The sequence below is a fragment of the Aulonocara stuartgranti genome, assembly GCF_965226115.1.
Source record: "Aulonocara stuartgranti genome assembly, chromosome: 12".
Classification (NCBI taxonomy): Eukaryota; Metazoa; Chordata; class Actinopteri; order Cichliformes; family Cichlidae; genus Aulonocara; species Aulonocara stuartgranti.
In genome coordinates, this window is record NC_138948.1 from 5,945,874 (window position 1) to 5,959,466 (window position 13,593).

Sequence of the window (13,593 nt, forward strand, 5' to 3'; positions counted from 1 at the left end):
ATTTAACTGTATTACTTGTGTTTGATGGTGATGAGCTGGAACAGTCTACATTTTAATAAACTATTTTTCTTTCTGAAGTCCAGTCTCTGTGCTGAGTCGTCACTGCTGTGCCATATTCCTGCCTTAAAGAAACTTAAAAGAATCAGGGCAAAAGACAAAGCTTGGGATTTTATTTTCCTTTACCATCCTTCTATAAAGTTACTGCTTACTGTTTAGGTTTTGGTCACCCTCAAATATAAAGTGTGAGTAAGAAGAAAAAGGTCCAGATCTTGGCTCAGTTGTAGAGAAAACACTGACTCATGTTTGAAATCTAAGAAGGGAGAATAGTGGGTTGGCAGCATACATGGAGCCTAAATCCAGAGTTTTTAATGTGTAAAATCCGTCTCTATTTAAACCGGGCATACTTTTAACCTCCTCCAGGGTTCTAGATGTGAAAAAAAAATTACTTTTAGAAATTCTTGTCTTTTTTTCTGACAATGACAGACAACTCCAGAGCTTATCCATCATTTTGACAGATTAGTGCACTGATGGAGGATCTGGTGTAACTTTTACTGACATTGTAAAGAACAGTGGTCTGATGGTCTGTCTCTTTCATAACATAATATAGCATTAGTCATGTGTTATGTTAGTCATTACAGGGTCATAGCTGCAGAAGGAGCTCAGATTGTGGGATTTCCGTTCTGTGAAGTGAGCACTTGTAAGATCATAAAGTCGCACATTCAGAAAATTGAATCTCATCATTTCTCTGGGAAAATATTCCCAGTCTATACAGTTGAGCCTCGAGCTGAAGTTCACTTAGTTCATATTTGCCTGTTAAAGTGCACTGACTGCAAGGGCTTTGTGTTTCGGCTGTTACTGCAGGGGGAAAAAATCATAAGGGAGCACTCAGTCTATGTTTCTGTTTACGATTTACTTATGAGGGTGAAGAACTACTATTCTATTACTCATTACATTTAAAACAAATATAATATTTTCATTGAGATTATCACAGTTTATACTTAGTCTAAATGCTATGTGCCGCTTTTTCACAAGATTGCATACACAAGTAGGTAATTCAGAAAGTGAATAAATATATTTTTACTGAGAATGGTTGCAGCTATTGATTATTTTACTAATCGAGTAATCAACTGATTATTCCGTCGATTAATCGAGAAGTCAGATAAGAAATGCTTTTGTTTTATTAATAAGAAATAATAAACATTCAAAAGACAAAAAGCACGTCTTTCAGAATGAACTTTTCATTGTTTTCTATTTTAGAAATTGTAATGCTTTAAAGTTTAACTGCATATAACGTCTGTCAGAAAAAATAAATCCTTTGATTGTATTTATGTGCCATATTAAAACGTAATTAAAAAAAAAATATATATATAAATATTAGATATTTTGAATAAATAAATACTCTCAAGTGCAGTCAAAGCTAAATAAAATAAGATATGTAAGCAATTTGTACTCTTGCTTCTTGGAAGGTTTTCTGACATTAATATGAGGCAAGTGTTTGTGTGCTTTTGACAACAAGTTAATGATGTAGACGTAATAATAATTCAGCGTTCTACCTAACAGGTCAGTGGTTCAGAGTTTATTGGTCCATGTACATTTTTATTGGCTTGCTGGGAAAAAAAGCTTTTATTTTTATGAATATTTTTAATTCAGTTTTTAAAAATATGAATGCAATTTAATTAACACAGTATTTTGTATTATTTCATTATTAATCTGAGGAATTGAAAATGCCCCCCTGTAGACTCACCCTGTGTGCTGCAGGCATCGCGCCACGTAAAATAAGACGTCTGTCGTCAGTCTTCAGGAAGCTGTGTAATTTAAACATCCTTTCAGACCAAGTTAACATTCATCTGCATATTTTAATACAACTTCTGGAGACTTACTGCAGATTTATTTGCTGTGTAAACCAAACGGCAGTGGATGGAGCAGCTACAAAGTTCCTCATGTCAGAGTTTGCTGACCAGGTGGTTTGAAGAAGGACGTTAGCTTTTTCCCAGGGAAGGTTTTAATGGTAATTCCAGGATATTTTGGATGCTAGAAACACGTTTTCTTTCACTCAATCTGAGCTCACCTTCTCAGTCACGGTGGTGTGTGTGTATGTGACAGTGTCATCATCACTGCTGTTGTTGTCTTATCAGTGTTTTTGTTGTGAAAAACTGGGGGCTACATGGTCTTACGTTTTATTCATCCATTGCTCCTAAATAAGGTTCAGTTGCAGGTCTGTTTTTAGTAACAAATGTGAATGAAAGAGCCGTGCTTTTACCTAAGCATTTAGTTTATTGTTGCAGCCCTAACTCTGAGTCCTTTTTGCTGCCAAGTTACTGTAACAACCTGTTCTGACATCTCAGTTTTTACACTTCAGATCTGAAAATGTGTCTGAGGTGAACATTGCTCTATTTAGAGTTAAACTTCTGTTCACACAGTTCCTGGTTTGCAGCCATGATGTCTTGCTTGTGGTTTTGTACAGTCTCACTTCAGGCTCAGTTCCGGTTCTTGTGTAAGCGTTGCTCTGCTACCAGCAAACATCAGAGAGGAATAATTGGTGGTTTCAGTGAATAAAAATAAAACTTGTGGTTTCTTCACATCTGCAACCTGTAAGATTTTTGTTTTTGCTCTTTTATTTACTGCTTGTTTTGATCTCCTTGTTATGCTGGTGTAGGTTCCTCCTCGGTGACCGATCTACTCCCAGAGAGGCTGGAGGCCATACTGATCCCAGACCAGGGATACCATCAAGTAGGGCCGGCAGATCTTTGCACCGACATGTTTGTCCTTTCTGTCACCGTGGCCTTCGCAACCAAACTAGAGCAGGTAAAGACCGAACTCTGACCCTGATGCCTGTCTGATCACGTCAGACCTAAATGTTGAATTGTTATTGCTTAAGATAATGTAGCCAAAGTGATGTCACACCCACAAATTTCCAGTATCTGGACTAAAGTTTGATAACAGAAAATGGAGAAACACTCTTTTTCTTGGCTCGCTCGTATGTTGTCACTGCTGCATGGGTTGTTTCTGTTTCCACGTGTCAGATAATGATGATAAACCCAGCTGACAGCATCCCCAGGCCTGCTATTTGGGGTCATCTAAAGGCACTCTGGGAGAAGCTGAGAAAAGTATTAAAGAAATAAAAGCACAGCAGTTTTCTCAGAATGACTTCTAAAATATGGATGAAGAATATCACAGGTGGTTATTGTTGTTGAAAGATTATTGCTTCATCTCTTAACTGCTCCTACAGGGACTGCCTCCTTTGGAGTGTCATAATAAGAGAGCAAAGACACTGAGTATCTCACTGCCAAATTAAACCAATCTCTTCTCCAACCATTACAATTAGAATTGTTTTCACATTACACGCTGCGCAGCATTAGTTATAAATCTTAATTAATGTGTAGTTGGGGTGTTTTTATTTTATAGCTTAATGTGGCAGTAATTCTAATCTTGAATGTTTAGTATAACTATTAATTAATGTCATGCATATATTAAACATACTAAAACTAATAAATGAATTGAAAAAACATGGCTATGGTGTCAGGGGCCCAGATTAGCAGTTGCTTTTAAATGTAAAGCCAATCCCTGCTGGCCTACAGCCTCTCCCACAAGATGTCTGCAGGTGGCAATAAGAGCCCTGCAAAGAAACGAGGGAGAGCTGAAGCTGATAACCAAATGACGTCCCAGAAACCCGAAAGCAGAGCGGGTGAGAGAAAACAAAGGAACCTGCAGGCACCCATTAATTGTCCTTCTACTGGTTCACCAATGGGAGCCATTTTCAATTATTTCATGCGCTGTAGATTTTTTTGACCAAAAGCTCTCGTTTTTATAGCAAAAATAAAGGCAGAAAAGTAATCGTTTTATCCCCAGAAGCCAAAAATGTAATTAAATGGAAATCCAATTAGTCGACCAGCCCTGCAAAGAAGAAGGGAAGCGCTGCATGGCTCTGATGGCTGATGTGCTCTTCAGTGAAACAGATAAAATAATAAAAAAACAGAATTCAAGAAGTACTAGCAGGGGTTCTCTATAAACAAATAAATGAATGTCATATTGACAATAACTCACTGTTGAATAGCCTAAATGTAATCAGATTTTTAATTTGAATTGACAACTGTGTTGCAGTGGTTTGCACTGCTACATCACAGCAGCTGTCGAATCCAGCAGCTGTCTTTCTGTGTACAGTTTGCATGTTCTCTTTGTACCTCTCTGGCTTCTCTCTGGCTTCTCAGGCTTCCTCCCCCACAGTCAAAACACATGATGTGATCCCAAATTGGTCATAGGTGTGTCTTTGAGCCTGAAACTGTCCAGGGTGAATTCTGCCTCTTGCTGGATGACAGCTAATTTAGGCTTCAGCCCTCCGCAACCTTGACTTGTTCAGCAAGAACTACCATGAGTGAAAGAAAGCCTCTGGCTATTGAAATATATCTAGAGAAGTAAATCTTGAGAAATGTTCTGTAGGGGAACATGTGGAAGGACCATTAACACTTGCAGCTGCCCGTTTTCTCTGTCAGTGTACTTCAGGGTCACGCAACCAAGTAAAGTTGTTTGACTTTTGCTAACATTTTCTTAAAAACTGTATGTTTGAGTTAACTATCGATTAATTAAAAGTGAACTTCAAGTATTTATTCATATTTAACTTTAAATGAATGTTTTTTATGGTAAATGGTAAATGGCCTGTATTTATATAGCGCTTTACTAGTCCCTAAGGACCCCAAAGCGCTTTACATATCCAGTCATCCACCCATTCACACACTGGTGATGGCAGCTACATTGTAGCCACAGCCACCCTGGGGCGCACTGACAGAGGCGAGGCTGCCGGACACTGGCGCCACCGGGCCCTCTGACCACCACCAGTAGGCAACGGGTGAAGTGTCTTGGACAAGGACACAACGACACAACGACCGAGACTGTCCGAGCCGGGGGCTCGAACCGGCAACCTTCCGATTACAAGGCGAACTCCTAACTCTTGAGCCACGATCGCCCCGGTTTATGAAAATCTGCAGCTTCTGTGGGAGTTAAAATTGTTATAAAACAGTTCTTCAATAAAATAGTAAAATATATATAACTCTATAACATTATCACACACATGCACACACTCGTATTTTACCAGCATGCTGACTGAAACTGAAAAATTATCTTCACATGTACATGTAGACTTTAAAAGAGAATCCTTTAAAACCAGAAATGTTTTTGTTTCGCTGTAGTTGGTCCCCAGCACCATGAAACTGTCAGCGGAGGGCTCAGAGTTCTTCTTCTACTATTCTTTACTGGGGAACGACATAACCAGCGAGCCTTTCCACAACCTCCTGAGTCCTGACTTTGAGCCAGAGCGCGCGTCTGTGCGCATCCGCAGTAGCAAACAGATCCTCAAAGCCTTCCTGTCTCAGCAGCCCAGTTTACAGGTGAGTGCCTGACTGGGAGCTCCTGCCTCCCAGTTACCTGCTGTGTACCTGTATGTCTTAGTCCTTTCTCTTCCTCAGATCCACCTGTGCTGTGGGAATCACTCTTTGGGCAGCACTGACATTTCTCTCTCAGCTCTGGCTGGTATTTCCACGGATCTGGATAACAAAGCAGCGACACTAGAGGGAGCCTTTCTCCTGCAGCCTCCGAAGCGAGTCAAGCAGACGCTGCCTGCTCTGCCCACCGACCTGCAGCCGACTCTGGGAGTGGCTGTAACCCTGAGGAGGGAGGAGGTCACACTGCAGGTAAATGAAAACAAGTACTCAGAGTTTAATTTCTAAAACATTTATGATTGGGATGTTGTCAGCTATTAATTACATGAGATGAATGAAGGATGAATCTTTGCACTCACAGCAATTTGGAGGGAGAGCAGAACTCTGCATAGAGCCTCAGACTAGATTTCATGTGTTTCTTTACCACTGTGATTTTATAACTTCCTGATGCATTGGTTGTTTTTGTTATGCTTTATGATGGACCTGAGTTGTTGTCCGATTATCACACTACATGTCATGATGCATGGTCTTGTGTCCTTTCAGCAGTCTGTGGGGAATAAAGAGGCTAGTGGAGCGCTGTCTCCTGCTGTTCCTCCTGCTGAACAGAGACCTCGAAGCTCTTCTCCAGTCCATAAGCCTGCAGGGTCTCCTCCACATCCTGGTCCTCGGGGTCCTCCTCTCCCTCCTCCTTCATCTCATACAGAGAGCGAAGCAGAGAGTCTGCTGGATGAGCTCCGGCACGGCAGAGAGCCGACAGGATTGGCAGGTAGGACTTAAAATAAGCAGCTGTCATTTTCACACGAGAAGTTTGAAAGGTTTAGAGCTGAAGTTTGTTCACTGGTGTCCAGCTACAGATTTGGAGGCTCCAGCATCGCTGCCCAGACAGCCTGAGGCTGCAGCGGATGGTGGAATGTCATCCGTCAGTGTTTCTGCTCCCAAAGTCTCCATCCCCCCCTCTGCTCATCACTACTGCTTCTCTCTGGACCTTCGCAGCCTGGGAAACCTCAGCTTACCCCACCCCATTGCTGCTACGCTCAGGTGAAACACTTTATCTGCTTTCAGCTGTCAGAATGAGTTTTTCCACATACGGTGCTGTGCAGAGATTTTAGGGAACTTTAGATGTTCACATTAATATCTGTCAAACACTCAGCAGCATTGAGCCTGAGTCAGGAGGAAGCATTTTAATTTCCATTCAGTTTTATTTACATGGTGCCAAGCATTAGAAATTGCAGCTTGTTTACAACAACAATTAAAAAAATATTATGTCAATTGAATTGATAAGAATTTAGCGATTCTGATGCCATTATTGATATTACTTTTTAATTCATATCCTTATCGATTCTCACGGGGTTCTCATTGACTCCGCCTTGAGAGTCATCACCATCACTAAGCAAGATATCGAAGACATTCGATTCTTGCAAATTAATTGCATGCTGTGGGTCGAAGGTTTGTTGGAGGTATTTTTCCTCTTTTTTCTGAGTCATTACTGGTTTTACAAATAATGCAGTGCGTTACTTAAGTATTTACTGGAGAAATTAATTAATTACACAATGTGATGCATTAGTTTCTTGTTTCTCCGTAAAGTCACCTGAAATGCATTTTCTCATAGTTACATTTTACAATATAAGGCAATAGGCCACACCCCAACATACCGGCACCTAATGCACTATCCTAATGAGCACACACGTGATCTTTCTCTTAGTATATAAGCACAACACCGGCAACACAAAACAAACATGAAAACCAGCACAAAGCGATCGCCACAGTGATTCTACTTTAGAAACATTAACAGGTAGAAACTGAGGCTGTAGCCTGAGTGGTCATCTATTTGTTAGCTGTTGAAGTTCAGGGTCTGGCTGCATAACTAAAATTTCTGGGCCTAAAGTTGTTATTAATGAAATACACAAATTATTTGCATTAAGAACCTACAAATCCTGTCTGCCATGATTTCGTTCCCATATAAAAAACAAGCCCAGTTGCGACTTGCAATCATGCAATGCTATCAGTGCCATTAAACCTGTTTATATGTTCTCAAAAACCATAAGATGTAAACTACCTGCTAAGTATCTTGAAAACTGGGTTAATGGGGCCAGTAACGATTTTTAATTGTTAACATGTACAAATAAATGTACTGATTTTACCTTTAGTGCTTTAAAGGTCTGTATAAGTGTGGATGGTTAATTTATCAACTGTTCAACATAGAGGAAGTAGTTTTCCTGTATTTTACTCACAATCATCACTTCTAACATTTTATTTTAAAAAATCGGTTATAACAAACATGCCTTTAAAAAAATTATTATCGTAAGATTTCATGGACTTCTGTCTGGTGTTTGATTGAGATAATTTTCTATTTAGGAATCCATCCAAATATTTAGTGCAGTGGTTTTAATTTTATCTGTTCATTGATGGTTGTATATTTGTCACACTTCAGGTACTCCTACCAGTTCTTTGGCAGTGCTGCTCCGATCATGACTAACCCTCCTGTGGAGCTGCAGAGGAACACGGAGGTGTCTCTGCCTCAGTCCTACTGCGCCTTCGACTTTGCTGCCCTGCCACAGCAGCTACAGGAAACCTTCAGCAGGTAGGGAAAAAAACTTCATTCTTCCATCAAAATTTAAAGAAGTGCAGCTATTATTGCAACTGATGGACCCTGTTTTTAATATCATGCTTTAAACATATGGAAGGAGATCAAATGTTGATCGCAGTTAAATAATTCACTTTCATTCAGTATCAGTAAATATTATCAGGAAAAAATATTCAGTGTAACTTACCTTGTATAGTTATAAAGGTCCAGTGGTGATATTTTTAATGATAACACAGTAAAACATAAATAAGTGCAAAGAAACCATCTCACCTTCATACATTATTTAAACAAAGCTGAGCTGTCGGGTTTATCGTTGGTTTGCTCTTTGTCCTCCTGCTTGAGGGATCAGCTCTCTGACTCTGTGTCAGCCAACAGGCACAAAACTCTTCTGATGGAAAAATAACTCCAGACCTATTATAATGACAGCTCGAATAGTGTTTCCTTTTAAGTTATCATCTATAATTATCTTTTCCTTTTACTTCAAAGTTTGTTTTTCATGACAGTATAAATGACATAAATGGGTGAAAAATTAAAGGAAAAACCTGAACCATTGAACCCTTCAGTGATTTCCTTTTTCTTAGTTCTGCTGTAGAGAACATTTTGCTGTTATGTTTTGTGACACCTTTGAGGGAATGGTCACTGCAAATGAACATGATGCCCTTTTTTTATTTTTAAATCCTGTCCTGTCTGGCAGCTTTTGCAATCAGAGTTGTGATCTGAGTGCACTGTGGTGCCAAACACATTTTGCTTTTCCAAAAACAGCTATATAAAATCTTTATAGCCTCCTTGTGTTCATGTGAATCTTTTATCTGATTATTTATTCATTTCCTTTTGTGTTATTTCAGTTATTACATTATATGTGATAAAGTATGACAATGTGTAAGGTAGGACAGGCAGGGGAAAAAGTGTGTGTGGGGGGTATAATAATAGGATGGAGCACAAATAGAAATGAACAATGTATCGACACCTGCTGCACCTGTAAGAAAAACAAACATACAGCACCTGGAACACAAAAATGAGAAAATATACTAATCACCTGAGAGATGTTTATGTGTATTTGTCATGAATTGACTTGATAATGAGGGTGGGAAGCTGCAGTAACAACCCCACAAGAGCAACAGACAGATGGAGATGGAACCAGGGCAACTCTCCCATCCAAGACCCTGAAGAGTACTGAGGACCCAAGGCCACACATCACTGCGACATCCGCGCATCCATCCAAGGAGGAGAAGGATGGAGGCCCCAGATGGGGTGCCCATGGCCAAAGGGTGAGACTCCCAGAGGCAATAGGCAGTGGACCTGCTAGAGGCCGGCCACCCTGTTACAAGTTGAGAACACAGTCACCCAGCACGCAGCAATCCCCCCCCACCCCCCCACCCCACCAACGAGATCGATCAAGCTACCCTGACTCACAAAGGGAGCGGGCCAACGGCCACACCAGAGCATCCAGTCATGCAACCCGGAACCAACAAGCACCCACATCCCAGGGAGAGGCATAAGCGTCCAGCAGGGAGCGGTGACCATGTCCCACAGGGTCCGGGGCTCAGCCATGCACACACACACTCATAGACCACTCACTCACTGTCACATGCACACACGTTGACGTCCCACCTTCGAGATGTCACCGATGACATCGCCCCGCACCAGCAGCAAACAGAAACACTATGCAGTCCCCTGGTAGTCACCTGGTTTTTCTTTCTTTCTTATTCTTTGAGGAAACATTGTTATCCTGATACAGTGTTTCCATAGAATCAGATTGTATTTGTGCAGTAGTGAGGCTGGGGAACATGTATACGGATGTGTTTTTGTGAGAAAGATGGCTCACTCGTACTTAAACTGGATTCATAAATAATGTTGTGAACAGACTTCAGCTCCACAGTTTTGAATTGCAGCCTGCGATAGTTGTCCTTGTTCTCTTATGACGCCTCATTGATCTCAGTGTAGCAGCACGAGCTCTCCTGCTACAGCTCATACTCCTGCAGCTTTGTACATGAATGCCAGCTATGCTTGATGAGATGAGCTCCACTTTTTAAAGTGAACCGGTTGGTAACAAATGTTCTAAAATCTCACAGCAGAAATTAAGAAAGAAAAAATGCAGGAATGTTCATTAGTTTGGTGTTAGTTCAGGAGAAGTGTTAAAAAAGCAGCGGGGGGATTTCATGTGTTTTAACTGTGTGTTGTAGAGTTCCTCTGGTGGTGGAGGTTTGGCATAGAGATACAACCAGCCGTGACCAGCTGATTGGACGAGCCTCCATCCAACTCTCTCAGCTGTTGAGCACTGAGAAGAGCAGATTCCTGGGATCAACTGGAGAGCAGTGCTGGAGACAGACTCACCTGGACAGGATCCCTGTGGTCCAAAAACACCGGTAGAAACCAGACTGACTGATGGATCACGTAATGATGATTAACCTCTGTTTAACAGCTGCATTTCTATCTGTCTCTCAGGCCTAGTGAGAAGGTGGCAGAGTTGGGCTACATGGCAACGCTAGAGGACCTGGGATTGGTTAAAGCCACAGAGGTCATAGTGTCTGACTCATCACAGGTGAGAGAGCAGCGCAAATAACAGCCAGTATGGTGCATCTTCCTTTCAACAAGATAAAGAACAAAAATATTCTGGATTTAGATGACCTAGGTGTGTTTTAGTCGATCCCTCCGTGCAACATTTTTCACCATCAGTCAGACTGAAAACTGACTTCTTTTACTTGCTGCACCATCTGTGGTACAGAGTGCTATTCTATAAAAGCTGCTTTCAGTTCATAACTCTCCAACATGATACACAAAGTATTGGATGTGGAGTCACAGCTTTAGTTGATTTTATAAGGTTTAAAGGATTTTTAAGCACGTCATCTACAATAAGTGCCTTTTAAAGAAACAGGATGTAAACCTTTGTTTCAAAGGATAAACTGAGTGCCAGGGTTTGAAAAATATGTTTTTAACTGAGTCATGTTCCAAAAATAAAACTATATAAACACTGTAGAGCTGGGAATGTGTTCTGCTCTAAAAACAACCTTTTTCTGTCCATGCTAGTTTTCTTTTAGAGATAAAAAAAAAAAAAAGTCTTTCTAGTCTTCTATCACCACAGATTACTTGGAGTAAAATGTTGTTGTTTGTTTCTAGCTCAACTAGATCACTTTTGACATGTTTATTTTCCTACATATCTACAGAATGAAGTTGCACCTCGCTCGCAGCCATCCTTCCACCCTGCAGTGCCCAGACCTGCAGCTTCCAGCCTCCACACAGCGCCACTGGGTCTTACAGTCCCCAGAGAGACTCTGGAGTACCGCACAGCCCTGGAGCTGGAGATGTGGAAGGAGGAGCAGGAGGATCTGTTTGATGATCAGGTAACCACTAGCTCCATGCAGTTTATTGGATTCTTACAGCGCTCATATATTTTCTTACTTTTGCCAAAAATTGAACAATTTTTTTTCCTGTAGGAGTCGACTATTATATAACGTTTATAAAATATGCTTGTTTTAGCTGAGGAAGAAGGAGCTGAGCCACATGCAGGCGTTAGCAGAAGAGTGGAGGAGGAGAGACCGAGAGAGAGAAGCTCTGGTCAAGAAGAAGGTGGAGAGTCTACACCCGCCTACACAAATTCACATATCAATATATGCTTAAGTTTTACTGAAAGGTCCCTCCTGCTCACTTCTACACATCTGTGTGTGTTTGCAGGAGGTGGAGTATAACCTGCTGGAGGAGCAGCTTCAGAAGACTTTGTCTGATCTGGAGAAGAGAGAGAAACAGTTGGCTGAGGCTGAGCTGGAGGTCTGATGCTAGCTGATGACACAACATACAGTATCAAAGGCTCATAATATTCATACAAATTATTGTAATTGTAATTCTGTAAATGTGTGTTTTAGTGTGTTGTCAACACTTAAGAATTGCTTGACAGAAGGAGGACTGTAGACAGAAAATTGATCATCAGACATCACATGAAGTGTTTGGATCATTGCATTATTCAGTAATTTATCAGCATCTGTCATCATCCATCACCTCAACCGCTTTATGACTTTTATGCCACACATTGTAGCACCATCTTGTGTACAACGTTATATATAAAACCAATTCTTCATTCATTCCAAATGCTAATAGCTCACACTTCAAAAGCAGCTATCAGTAAAACTGTACTTTTTGTAGTTCTTGTTTAACATAGACTAGAAATTATGTGGCCATTTCCAAACTCAAGATTATAACTGACCAAACCCTTTATAGCAGGTTTTGTTATTATAGAAAATGTAAGCATAACAAAGACACTTCAATAAATCTAAAGATACAAGTGTATGTTTTAGATTTTTGGCTCTTTTAAAACACTTTTAGTCAGAACATCGGCTGTGCTGATGTTTAAAATGTAGATTAAAGGTGAAATGCTACACAGAAGTCTTCATTAAAGCTTCTCCAGGGCTATTTTGACCATAGAATGTATGTAAAAGCCTTTTTCTTAACATTTTTAGTATTATTATCATAATAATAATTTTTTTCTGAGATCTCTTAAAGACCCCATTTAAGCAGACCATTTTACTCTTGCAGTCAAAGTGTTCACTGGTAGATTGTAGATTTTAGCTCTCTGCAAAATGTAATATCTAAAAATGTATTGATTATTGAGAATGTGAAATGCATGCAGTCTACGTATATTTCACACATACAAAGGTAGAAGGAAGTGACCAGGCAGTGACATTCACTCTAGTCAAGATTATAACTGACCAAACCGTTTCTCTACAGTAAAGTGAGTGCATCTCTGTTTTCAGACTCAGAGGCTGCAGAGGGAGCTGCGGGCCGAGCATGAGCTGACCCAGAGGGAACTGCAGGAGAGCAGCAGGCGACTGCGACAGGAGTGCGACCACCGGGTGGCGCTAGAGAGAGAAAAAGTCCGACTGATGGAGGAGGAACGAGCACGGTTACTGCAGCAGGTAGAGATTGAGGATTAATCTGTTTGACTGATTCTGATTGTAAAGTCAAGTGACTTCTTCTATTCTTTTCTTTGTGCTCCTGTTGTGCAGATTGCAGATGGTGAGTCTCGGTACAAACAGCTGGAGAAAGAGTTCCAGCTGTTCAGAGAACAACAGAACATCAGACCCGAGTTCAGACTGCAGTCAGAGATCAACCTGCTCACCCTAGAGAAGGTAAAGCAGCTGCTTTAGGAATAGTACTACCTGGAAAGACGGTACTCATTATAATGAAATTAAAGTCAAAGTTACAGCAAAAGAGTAAAGAAATAAAAAACTGACAGACCTTATTTGTACATCACCTTTCTGTGCAGGTTTCCAGGTTTTCTTCACAGATATACGATAAGCTGATGGGACAGAGCAGATGTAATATATAAAAATATTACAAGATGAAATTTAATGAAACTCAAAGAAAATGACACAATTTGCACTCCACAGGTTAGTTAGTGAAATAAAGCAATATTAGAGAAAATGCTAAAAAAAAGCTGCTAAAAGTCTAAAATAATAAAAATTATTATACAACATGTAATACTACAATATTACATAAAACAGTGCTCTATAACCTTTTTAAGCTAAAAGGGTTAAATAACATTAATACATTTTTGCAATAATAACTCTAAAATAAGTAAAAATA

General features: G+C 40.3%; 1 protein-coding gene across 2 annotated transcripts in view; it reads left to right on the forward strand.

Annotated features, from left to right (window-relative positions):
* The window catches only part of cep120 (centrosomal protein 120), a 34,295-nt gene that overhangs the window by 2,851 nt on the left and 17,851 nt on the right, over positions 1-13,593 (forward strand). The window contains exons 5-17 of one of the 2 annotated variants that reach the window (XM_082554510.1): positions 2,657-2,805; positions 5,184-5,381; positions 5,460-5,684; positions 5,976-6,198; positions 6,281-6,470; positions 7,864-8,013; positions 10,200-10,382; positions 10,462-10,558; positions 11,181-11,357; positions 11,494-11,583; positions 11,689-11,781; positions 12,762-12,923; positions 13,014-13,136. In XM_082554510.1, the coding sequence (XP_082410636.1) occupies positions 2,657-2,805; positions 5,184-5,381; positions 5,460-5,684; positions 5,976-6,198; positions 6,281-6,470; positions 7,864-8,013; positions 10,200-10,382; positions 10,462-10,558; positions 11,181-11,357; positions 11,494-11,583; positions 11,689-11,781; positions 12,762-12,923; positions 13,014-13,136 (2,060 nt within the window). The remainder of the gene's footprint in view (positions 1-2,656; positions 2,806-5,183; positions 5,382-5,459; positions 5,685-5,975; positions 6,199-6,280; positions 6,471-7,863; positions 8,014-10,199; positions 10,383-10,461; positions 10,559-11,180; positions 11,358-11,493; positions 11,584-11,688; positions 11,782-12,761; positions 12,924-13,013; positions 13,137-13,593) is intronic. The other variant, XM_082554511.1, reaches the window with a different exon arrangement.